We start from the raw sequence: 12,740 nt of genomic DNA, 5'->3' as shown, positions 1-12,740 counted from the left end.
TTTTTTTTTTTTTTCTGCTAAGGCAGTCATTTTCAGCAGCCTGCAAGTCATCTATTTTGGTCTGCTATAATTTCTTTTCTGCTTTTAGTAAGCATTGTAAAGTAAATTGTTTTAGTAACAACTCAAGCAAATTGCCGTAAGAATAGATAGTCCTTGCAGGGAAGACAAACAACAACAAACCTATCACAGCAATAGATAAATCTACTGAAATGAGAATCCATCAGTTTCTAGGGAGTCTAATTGCCCATGTTAGTCCCATCAGTAAACATTTGCTCACATTAAGACATGTTACACAGAAACATGGCAAGTAAATAAAGACGAGAAGGCAGTCTAAAGAGAAAACATGGTAATATATATGAAGATTTCATTTTTCTCTCTCTTTGCCCAGGCTTTCTGCAGTGTGACATAAACTAACGTCACTAAAGCCTTCAACATGCATCATGAAAGTACCCTACTTAGAACAGTTTAGCCTTTTCTTTTTTTTCTGCTTTTAACTGGTATACTATGAGGACACAGTTTTTAGCAACCCTTCTTGCAACCATGCCAGCATTGAGTAATCCCATTAAACTATTCACTCATCAGCATTTGAAAAAAAAAAAAAAACTACAGAAAAAAGAATCCATAATATTCTCCTACTTATTTTTTCCAGAAATAATTTTGCAGTCTTAGCATATATTCCATAAGTGGACTCTAAGCAAGACAGATTTAAGTGTAAAAATAATTAGAACAAAGGGTACAATTTTAATACTAAAAACTCCTGAATTTGTGCCATATCCTTAAAATAAAAAAGTCAGAGATACATAAGTGACAATTTGATTTTCTAAAAGCCTTATATTCACTATAGTGGATTTCTGAATTTCTGTTAAGACAAAGTTTAGACTTTTGCATCAACGCCATTTCCCAAGCAGTCACCATGTAAGTACTTAGAATAACGTTATATTGACTTCTGATATCGTGAAGTGGTTAATACTATCATTGTACTTCAGGCTCACTTTTAAGGTCCTTCTGCTGCAAAGTGCAGTGCGGTATCTTGCAGACAACATACTGTAAGGCTCATTTGCTGCATTGCAGCATACTTAACTGCAGCATTGGAAGCTTTCATAGTCCTTGCCACACTACTAAAAAGCACAGATCTGTAAGAATTAGCCTCTGTGCAAATTTTTTGCAACATCAAGATAGTCACAAACACTGTCCCTGTGTGTGCTTTTTTTTTTTTTTAGGAACATAAAGTAACAGATGTGCAAGTACAGGCAGGCTTTAAGCTGAAATGGACAGAAGCAAGGCTCAAACCATTTGCTAATCTCTACACTAATACTAAATACATTACAAGAACACAAGGTAGTTAGATCAGTCAAAGATTTTAAAAGCAGGTGTACATATTAGCAAATGCAAAAATGCTTAAAAGTTTATCATACTTTTTCTTTCTCCAGAGCTCTGTGAATCATTTCCTGTTCTTTCCGTAGCCTTTCTTTCTCATCTTCCTTTTCTTTTCTTCTAGCAGCTATAGCAGCTTCTACTTTAGCTACCTCCTCCTGTTGCGCTCTCCATTGTAGAACCTGAAAGAAAAGGTTGACAAGACTATGTTTAGACAGTTGTGCAGTAGAATTTGTGCAATATTGTGATCCTGCAAAACTGAGACTGCTACGGAAACCCATGTGATCATTTTCTAAAACAAAATTTGCAATTTTATGAGCAATATAGAACCATTTAGTTAGCACTATCTTTTCATATATTAAAATCTAATTCACAATTGACTGGTGTATTATGCAATAAAACCACGTGCAAAGAGATTAAGTAAAATTGCTAAAAGAATCTCAGTAACATCAGATCTTAAATTCCCTTTTAGCACTTGGACTTTCAATAATATGTTAATTTCTTGATGAACCTGTCATTTTCTTTAAAAGAAGAGATCTAGAATCTATGTCACTGTGGCTGCTAAGGGCGGTAGGGTATCCTGTACTTCTATTTCCCAATGTAGATGTTACTACCAGTTACTGACAGGTACTGCCAGTACAAACTGAATGGGAACAGAGTTACTATTGTTCAAAGCAAAATGCAGCTAATCAGGTCATTGCCATCTCTAACTTAAATTATGGACACGCAATCATGATTAAGCTGCTGCAGTTTGAGAACTGACGAATTATCACCTGAGCCTCTGTAATTATCCTTGGAGTTGGGGTGGCTACGGTAAGCGCATTACTTGCTCACTGCAGTTCAGGTACTTTATCATGCATCAAGTAGGGAAAAGTGAAATCAATCATAAAAACAGCAAACCAGAAAAAAAAGATTGAAATGTGGATTCAGGACAAGTATTAACACTGTGGGTGTAAAGTAGCTGTTTAAAGAGGAAGAGAACTGAGGAGCAAGCTAACAAATCAGCTTCAGGACTAAAAAAGAGCAAAATGCACAAAGACTACCCATCATTTCCATCTCCAGCCCCACAACTTTTCCATCCATTTGCTCAGTTGAATAGCTACAGGCTGACAGACCCCTCAGAAAGGGAGCTCCATGTGACCATCACTGTTAGAAGCAAATAAAGCTTGCTTTCTCTGGCCAGCACAATAGTAAGAGTTCACAGAGCTGTCTCTTGCTGATCACTGTTTCCTTTTTACACTTTGCCCTGTATGCTTATGACTGGTCTTAATGTCTGACTAGAAAGTATACCCCTAGATTGCAACTCTGTTTTGGTACATCCAAGCATCTGTTTCAAAATCCCTTGTGTCTACAACCTGGCATTCTCTAAAAAGTAAAACCTCATTTGCACACTTTTTGTCACCTAGTTGGTAACGTGTGTTGTGGGAATAAAATTCTGGGGGTGATGTCCTTGCAGTCTGGTGACAGACAATGAGCTGTTTAGTTTGGAAGAGCCCATCCTGCCTCACGCTTCCCTAGAACTGCCTGTCACAGAAGCAACAAGCCAAATGAAAAACATGAAGACAATAAAGCAGGACACACAATTACACGTTAGCTTTTCCAAGCATGCACAGATATGTTTTCAGACAACTTGTATGAATGAAGACCAACCCTAACAGACCAGAGGCCATTCACATCCTTCAACTCTGGCATTTCCGTGGCAGCACTTAGCTTCCAACCAGAACGCTGCCGAAAGCAACGGATTCTAAGGAAAGAGCCTTCACCTTTTGTCAGCTTTCAAACTGCGCAAGGCGAATCTAGTATCCCTGGTACCCCCCCCATGATGTGGGGGTATAATCTTATGCCTGACAACTTGCTCTTCCACGGGAGTGGAGGCATGCACTGCTGCACATCTGCCCAGCCACTCCCAGACCCCTCACGAAGCGCACGGAGCAGCCTGTGGTGCTGCACAGCACCCATCTTAACAGGCTGCTGCACGCTACCGACGTTTGTCAGGGGATGGAGCGGACCCCTTAGCTCAACATGCCAAAATCCATTGTTGATATACCCGGACACTATATATTGGCTAAACAAGACACGTCCTCAGTAGCTGTTAATAGGTAGTGACTTACTTGCAGAGTTCTCAAGCATTTGTTCGCAGTCAGCAGGGATCCCTGACTTACCTCAGCCTTGTCACAAGCAGTTACATGCTTATCTGCTATGCGCCGGTTTCAATAGGATTAACAGCATCTCCTTTTGCTGGCTGGCCAGCTCTTTTTGCAATGGATTTCTCAAGTGTTAACAGACCTCCGTATTCCTCAAACAAATGAGCCCTTTCAGACATTTTTCGCCTGGTTTTCTATACTATTGTAAGCACTTTCATTCTGAAATATTTCATACAAATGAAGTATAAGCATCTTTACTGCGTTTCACTAGCTGTATGCGCAGACCATTAATTCTTCCATGCTTGTGGAAGATTTTTCAAATTCCAGTGAGTTTCTCAGCCAGTGGCATCTCTGAGCGATGCCATGTCTGCCTCACTTTGCCTAAATAACACTTCTCGTTCTCCGTAGTGTCCCAACAGCCTTAACATTGATATGGCTTTTCTTATAGGGCAGGCAAGGTAATAACATGAAAGGCCTCGGTGGTTGTAAAATTAAACTCTCTCTCAATTAAAAGATTCAAAGATAACTTGTTAAAGAGATATTCTGCCTGTAATTAATGCACGTGCATAGATTAACAGTCACTTTTGTCCTCCTTAATCTTTAGCAGTACAATGTAGCTTGCTACCATACCCAAATATAAATAGTAACTAGCACGTGTTCATGTTTTAATAAAAACTACTGAATTTGGGGGTGTTCCAAGCAACTTTCCTTTGCATTGTTGTTCCCCCAGAGTACATAGAACATTTTCCAGCTTCAGTTCCATTCCCAAAGTTAGGGATTATAATTCAGGTGAGCGTCTTAAACTTTTAAACTAGTTACAAAAATGGAAGAAAAGTAACTCTCAGTGCTAGCCTGTTAATATCTGTGTTTCACCTTCTGAAATCTCACTTCTCTCCCTGTGGCTAGGAAAATGTAGACAACTCAGTAGAAAAAAAAGCACAAGACCTTGAAAACCCAAATCTCTCTATTTCCCTCCCCTCTACTTTATTTGGGCAACACTACTTATTATTTTATGGGGCACTAGGATAGAAACAGTGATAAGCTGTGTCAACAAGCATTAATAGTACTTCATGAAAAATGTAGTGGGGTGGTTTGCAAGGAGGGAACAGAAATGTGTGCACATGGAAACTGCAGCTGGGTAGGGATGCCTGAAAATATGCAAAATTGATCAATCAGGAAACATAAATGGGGAAAACTGCATATTTTGAGAGTGTGTAGTAACATAGGCAGTCAGCATAGAAATATTTTTTTTTTTAAGCTATTCTTACAAAATTCTTTTGAACTGAAATTCAAAATCGTACACTAAGGAAAGAAAAAATTAAAATATTACTGCTGTATTCCTTAGCACAGATGTTATTCTTCATAAGTGATCTTTCTCCTCAGAATTTTGAAAATGCTATCTTAGCAGAATCTTATATCTTGGGTATATAAGTAAAAAAAAAAATTAATGAAAGACATATTTAGTAGAGCTTCTTTGGTGGTGGTAAAATTAAAGAAAAAAGGCAAATCTTAAAAAATAGTCCTTTAGCCTGTCAGAGACGTAAGTATGTTAAGTTTCTGTAAGATCTGGGGAGCACACTGGACACTTGTGGGATGCACAGAGCGCTCCCCCCCCCAAAGTAAGTCTCTGTTACTGAGAAATACTGTATAAATTGGCCCTTAGACTTAAGTACTGTAATATAAATAGCTCTAAGCATCTGCATTAAATATTTTTTTCCATAAACCAGAACTAAATATGACTGATCCTACTTGAATATATACTGCATATGAATCGTCTACCTAAATTTCCTCAAAACAGGTTATTGAAAAAAGTACTGGGCAAAAATTTTTCCTTAGTTGTATATAGCTTCAACACCCTACTCCACCCCCCAGTAATATCGCACTTTTGGTCATCCAAAATACATTAATGAATTCAAGTAGTATGTTCCAAATAGTTTCTAAATTATTTAAAATTACTTTATTAATAAAGACTGTCGTATCACAAATACTGTGAGCCCTCAGCTGAACGTGGATCTCCCACATCCTAATTCTTTATTCTGCACAAAGAAATATGAAACCATGCCTAAAGTTAAAATTATTCCAGGTTGCAGAAAAAAATAAAAACCAGATTAGCTGATATAGGAAGGAACCTCTCAAAACCATCTAGCCCACCTCCTTGCTCAAGCAGGGTCAGCTACGGCAGGCTGCCCACAATCATGCTGAATCAGAGTTTGAGCATCTCCAAGAACTGAGACTGGACTACCCAGTCTCTCTGGAAACCTGCACCAGTGTTCAACCACCCTCTCTCAGCACAAAAGTGTTTTCTTCTGCTCAGATGGATGTAGTTTCAGGTGTTCTGGTTTGTGCCTTTTGCCTCTCGTCCTGGAAACAGGCACCACTGAGAAGAGCCTGGCTCCACACTCTTCGCACCCTCCCTTCAGGTGGATGAGGTACGTGGATAAGATCCGCTCTGAATATCCTCTTCTTCAGGCTGAACAGTCTCAGCTCTCTCAGCCTCTCCTCATATGAGAAATACTCCAATCACCCCACTGCAGCTGCTCCAGTAGGAAAGAAAGAACAAAACACTTTTTGATTCAAGGACCCGTATCCAGCCATCACAAAAATTAAATGAGCATCCTCATTTTTAGACTTGTTTGAACCACCGTCTTCTCATCCCTTGACACCATAGCTGTTCCGCTTGAAACCACTCTTTCAGCGTTAAAAACATTCACTTGGGAATGTCTTCTCTGTTGCCCACTGTCTTTTCTTTAATATTAGAGAATTGCCCTGGTGTAAGAGGAACACAGTTTCTCTGTAGTTCAGTCTTTACATTGCTTTCCAGCACCAGTTCCCACACTCAGTTCTGAAAGACTCAAGTCTTTCTCTCCTGTCACGAGGCCATTATTTCCTAAGTTTGTTCAAAAGTTGAAACATGAAACAGACAAGTGGATGCTCTAAGATTTATGCTAGTCCCTCTGAACTAAGTGGCGTGAGAAAGGATTGTGTGTTTAGCTATGTTTAGCATAACGGAAGTGTATTTTGTTGAGGAATATGCAAAACAAAGATTACTGTGGTGTAGTTCAGAGTAGGGGCACTACCAAAAAAGCAGGAAAGAAAGCAGGTAAGACAATCCAACACACTTTCTTGGGAGAGTGATGTCTAAGCACTGAAGAGAACCGCGGAAGGGAAGGAACAGCCACGTACTAGGGATAAGACTTATTCAGACATTTATTGCAGGGTTTTCTACAGTTCTGACTAATAACAAATTCAGCCCTAGATGAGGTCTAAACAAATTGCTCAGCATGGCAAAAATGAAAAATGGATAAATGACCTAAACCTCTCTTATATAGCATTTTTTGTTTACCAGATGGATCCCACAGAGGAAGCCAGTGGGTTTTGGGTCTAAATCATGCAGAGGGAATGGCAAACTGATTACAGAATTTCTAAGCTACACACGAATATGAAAACCATTAGGTAGGCAAAGAAATCCATAGCAGTACAATATTCTGAAGCAAGAAAGTACTAAGGGAAGTGCTTTCAAGAGAATGGTCCAGAAGAACTTCACAGAATCACAGAATCATCTAGGCTGGAAGAGACCTCCAAGATCACCGAGTCCAACCTCTGACCTAACACTAACAAGCCTCCACTAAACCATATCACTGAGCTCTACATCTAAACGTCTTTTAAAGACGAAAAGAGCTAATTAAAATTTCAAACCATCCATCTAAACAGAAGTACGGAACAGTGATAGAAATAGCATGAGTTACACGAGACAACCACCTAAGAGACTTTTAGAGGGAAGCTGTCAATTTTCATAAGACCCCATTTTCTGGAGCTTAGCTGCAATATCTGAATGAAACCTCCCACACACTGTGAAACCTGTGCTCCAAGCAAGGTCTTTGCCTAAATGGAAATTTTTGTTTAGCAATTTTGACAGCAGTCTGCTCATGCGTTTTAGCAGCATAAGAATCTAAAATAAAATGCTAAAGTGTTTTTGTTACTACACTAATAAACTTAAGCAGAAATGTTTTGAAAATGAATGTGAAAGAACATACAGTAATTTCCACATCACTTTCAAAACAGATACAAAAATATATTCACAAAGCTTTAAAAGCTAACAACAAAACAAATGAAATCTGCCAGAATGCTACTTAGACTGGAGCTAAAATAAACTGCTGAGGAATTGAAAGGAAATTTAAACTTCTGTAATAATATCACTATTTGAGATATCCTGAACTTAAATGAACTAACAGAGTCAAGTCATCTAACAAAAAATGCTTTAAGCTTACGTTCTCCGACATCGTGCTTCACATTCCTTTTAAGCTCTCTACAATAATGCAGTAAGTGCCAATGTAAGCAGGCTCAAGACACACTGCAGTTTCAGTTTCCTCCAGATCTAAGAATCCTCTTGGTGCTTTACTGATCTTCTCCAGATATTAGTTATCTACTAACCAGAGATCTTTTTTAGTTATTTGATTTCAGCCATTAGTTAGCATGGTGAGCCCATTAAATTGATCTTGCTTTAAGTTAACTGAAACTTCAGGGGAACTTCTGATTTGTAAATAGATGCCGAGACTGGAGTTGTACCAACAGAGTCTGTCACAAAGACAACTGATTAAAGGAAAGCCTCTAACAGTAGAGATACTAAAACTAGTCTAGACACAGCTCAGACTTCCTTATTCATTCATTTTGGTTAGCAGTTATTTCCACGTCACATATGTTACACATATCTTACGACAAGCCATAATCTCTCCCTACCTCTATGCAAATAGCTCGTCTGTTAACGACTTTTGATTCAAGATAGAAATCAATATTAGGGCATAATCTAGATTTTCAACTGGTTTCATACAAACAAGCGAGTATAACCAAGCATCAAATATACAACTTCCCTTAGCTAACAGAACATTAAGCACGTAAAAAGGTTTCTCAGACGGAACTAATATACCACCCTATACCAATAATTCAGTTCATATCTCCACTGCTTTCTACAGTGCTATCTATCTACACTGCCTTAAATCACTACTAAATACACCCATTTACTTAGTGGGTATAATCTGCTTTCCATTTTTATCTAATCTAGTTAATATTTTTCAATGCATAAGCCCATTGCAGATCAAGGAAGTAGGTAATAAGAATGACAGAAGGAAGGAAGGAAAGTTTTGTTATATTATACTTCCCCACGATACGCATTTACTCTTTTCTGGAGGCAGCATGTGATGTTATTTTACATCATCACGGCCCCATCCCACATTCATCCAATCCATGCCTTTTCAGTAAGGTGAAAGAGGAGTCACCTCCTTTAAAAAGTGATTAGCTATTTCAACAAAAAAGGAAGAGCTGGTAACAGCAGAAAAAGGCTGTCTGCAAAATATTTGTAAAATGTTATTCAGTAGGTTGGCACTATGCCATGTATTCCCCACATGAAGCGTTAAAGTAATTTAGGATAAAGCGTTCTTAACAGAGCGGAGACAAATTAATATGTTTTGTTATGAAAGAAATTCCAAAAATTAGGTATCGAACAACTGAGTCCAATGTCAAAGTATTTCAATTTTTAAACCACGTTTGAACATCATCCTTCTGCTAGAGATTAGTTCTAGTCCCACAGCCTCACCTTATTTTGTGGGCCAGACTGACTGTGAAGGGAACTTCTTGGGACAATCACCCGTGGAAGATGGCACAGGCCAGAATGAAAAGATTCCCCTGTTCATATTGTCACAGCTTGAAAAACAAGGAGCTAGACTACTTTCACTTATGACGGACAAAGGATATGGTGGACTGCCTCTTACAGAAACCAAATCTGCATCTGTATTTACCTTGCAAACTAAACTTCACTGCGTGTTTGTAGAACACGGCACTGTGGGAACCCAATCCTATCTGAGAGCCTCTGGGCGCTGCTGCCAAACAGCATCAAAGGGCAGGCACTGAAGCATAGCATAGTAGTTGAGGAATCTCAGTGGCATGCATTTCCACAAATTTAATATTTTTGCTGTTTAAAAGTGACTACCTGACGTTCAATTTCCAGGGTTCCTACAACATAGGCTTGTCAAGAAAACCTACTGTATTAATCTGTTTTTTCCTCCAGAGGTAACATCATGTAGAACATAAGAACAAAAACAATCCTGAACAATAATTCTGATTCCCTAAGGTAGTAATTTTGGACCACAGAATGCACAAAAAAATTCATGTGTTCTTGATTGCATTCTTTCATTCCTACTAGTACAAAATCAGAATGGTAGAGTTTACTGTATCAACAGTAAATGTTTTGTTTAAATACTAAAAAATCCTAGTGGTTAAACTAATACTAAAAATACACTAAAAATGGCATCCCCTATTGCCTGTTTCAAAAAGAAACTTGCATTTTAGCAGTAAAAGTACTGCCAACATTAAGTTTTGAAGGTTTTTAATTACAACCGGCATTTCAAGTACATTTCACAGTTCATATATTATTAGCGGAGCTCTTGCCAAGTGAATTATTAAATTGCTGCACTGAAGAAAATACATATGAATCTATTTTCAGTTCATTATTTCAATATTGCATATTACAATAATGTAAAGTACACTACAAACCACTAAAAATAATTTATTAGTTCTTTCACTCTAAAGTATGAATAGTAATAACATATTTAGCATGTACTTAATACTACAGATATATCTTTTAATGACAAAACTTTGGGAAGATTTTCCTTAAGAATTCCCACTATGTTAACACAAGCTAATGTTACACCATGTAAGGTCTTCTCTTTCAAGAAACATTGGCTTACATTAGAAGCAGGTTAAGTTGCCTTGGATGATACCAAGGCACTTGGCACCAAGCTCCTTCCAGCAGCTAAACTACCTAGAGCTGGACAACTAGGAACAGAGGACAACTGACGGGTGTAAAGACGGCCTGTACAGTGAAGGTCATGCAAGAAATAAAACCATCCTTTGAAAACTGAAGCAAAAATACACTACAAACCAAAAGGCCGCAGAATGACTGGGAGGCAAGGTGACTCAGAATGGCTATGCAGAGCTCCAGCACAGTATTCTGGCAGGCTGCAATGCTACACAGATAAAACAAGCAGATAGGATTCAAATTCTACACAAGGATTCCCGATAAGATTAACATGCATGATAGTCGATACTGGAAGTCATAACTAAAAGGGAAAAAAAATAAAATCCTCTGAAATCCCTCTTAATTGCCAGTTTGGATTCAAATCATGTCGACCTTGACTTTTTTTTTTTTTTTTTTCATATTTTTAAGATAAGGACTGCAGCCTCAGAACAAGCTGGTGACCCAAGGATTTCCATTTACAAAGAAAAGGCCATTTTAGAGCTATCCATTGTGTTCTGAGAAAGAGAAGCAAGCAAAACACATGTAAAAGGTGATTAGGAAAAGTGACAAAAGGCTATAGGCTAAACGAATTGTAGGATTGCAACATCAAGTCTTCAGTAACGATATTCTCAGTTCTGTTTTTACTGGATATATCACCCTATCAATGAAGATGATATATTAAAATTTGACAAACTTCATTTCTCCAAACAAGAGGAGGTCATTACTTTTTTTTTTTTTTAAATCTATTATAGCACTGGCCAGAAAATGAAGTCAAACTGAGACCACTAGAAGATTAACATAGAAAATTCATAAGAAGGTGACTTTCACTACCAGCAGCACAGTCTTTTTACTTGCAATACAGCTTAGTCATTAATACTTCAGATGAAAGTAGCACATGCTGATCTATGTCTCCTGCCTGAGCAACTCCATTCTCAGGTGGGGAAAAAAATAAAATAAAATAAAATAAAGATCTAGTCTACCAAGGATTTACCCAGATAATTTCTATTAAGTTTGATAGAAGTTTAGCACAAACTCCACTTGGGTTAATGACATAATAAATCCCTTGGACTCAAATATTTTCCAAAGGGAACAAGACAGCAGCACTGTGTGCTACAGAACTTTATGTATTTATATATACATATATATATATGTATATTTTTCAGAGGTAACTGATTATAAGGAAACGTATATTCAATGAGTATTGAAAAGCAGTGAATTTCATTAAAAAAAGTATTTTCAGACTTGCTTGCATTCACCCACAATTTCCCATTACAAAACCTACCTTTACCACTCACACTTTTAAGACTTTCTGCTGGGTGCTAGGGAAAACAAAATTAATACATGTTGCAGAACACTTGCATCTCCAGGACAGAATGATTACAGAGACAGAAACACCAAGTTCACAGCACTTGCACAGCAACCCTGACACTCATAGGAACGGATGGTTGGACACACTCTTTATTGATTGTTTGGACTTGCAGAAAAAGTCTGACATCTAGGAATCACTGAACCTACTGGTAACGTTATGCCCATGTGCAGTAGTTTCAACAGCTCTCAGCCATACAGTACTCACAGCATGGGAACTGAAGAGTAAATTTACACTTATGCAGTGGGCATTTCATGGTTCCAGTTAACGACTTGTTTGCCAGGACTCTGGAAGTCACAGGCAAATTCTGCTTCAAAGCTGAAGCCTCCAAGGACACTGGGATGAATTATAGACCTGCTTGTGATGTATAATTGTATCAGAAAAGAAAACAAACCTGCACTAATCAGCTCCGCTCCACACACACACATCGAAATAAAACTGACTGTTATTCTTGGAAATAAAATAAGATTAAAGTGTATGCATATATTCCTAAATGGAAAGATAATGAGACAGGTGCCTTAGGGTGTGAACACTAGAACTCATAAAAGGGAAAAAAATTGAAGTGTATATTAAGAACAATTCCTTGGAGTCTAAAATATTACTCAAGGGCTGAGGAGGGGGAAGCTTATCAAAACAATGTGAAATAGCCATCATTTTTTAAATTTAGAAAGTCCTTTTTTATAAGCATCATACACACCATTTTCCTTTTCTTATATTATCAGTAACCTTATGAACTGACATGAATGTTTAAAAAAAGCAAAAATCTGTCAGTTACTAGCTTGCTAGTAAGCTAGTAGATTATGGTACTAGCTATGGTAAGAAATTCAATTTTAGCAGGGAGGGTTCCACACTAAATAGCATTATGAAGTAGAAATATTTAGAAAGAATCATTGCTGTTGACATATTTTAGTTCAAGTGGTGGTAGCAGTGCAGAAGCCCGCGCTGATGAGTTACTGTCTCACGCCAACAGGTTAAGCAACATGCTGATCAGGCATCCTGCTGTCTGTGCTCTGTGATACAGTGATTAAAATATTTCTGGCCTCTAGCTTCTCAACTAACACCAAGC

The 12,740-nt window shown here is 37.9% G+C and overlaps 1 protein-coding gene across 13 annotated transcripts in view; it reads right to left on the bottom strand.

Moving 5' to 3' along the window:
* CCDC148 (coiled-coil domain containing 148) overlaps window positions 1-12,740 on the bottom strand; it is a 68,280-nt gene that overhangs the window by 16,863 nt on the left and 38,677 nt on the right. For all 13 annotated transcript variants that reach the window (XR_014585981.1, XM_083841701.1, XM_083841702.1 and 10 more), the window contains one exon: window positions 1,416-1,556. Coding sequence is in view for 12 of the 13 variants with exons in the window: in XM_083841701.1 (XP_083697827.1) it covers window positions 1,416-1,556 (141 nt within the window). In the remaining variant the exon portion in view is untranslated. The remainder of the gene's footprint in view (window positions 1-1,415; window positions 1,557-12,740) is intronic.

This window comes from Anser anser (genome assembly GCF_964211835.1).
Source record: "Anser anser genome assembly, chromosome: 6".
Taxonomy (NCBI): domain Eukaryota; kingdom Metazoa; phylum Chordata; class Aves; order Anseriformes; family Anatidae; genus Anser; species Anser anser.
The sequence above is the reverse complement of the archived record's forward strand: the minus strand, read 5'-3'. Positions and strand labels throughout refer to the sequence as shown.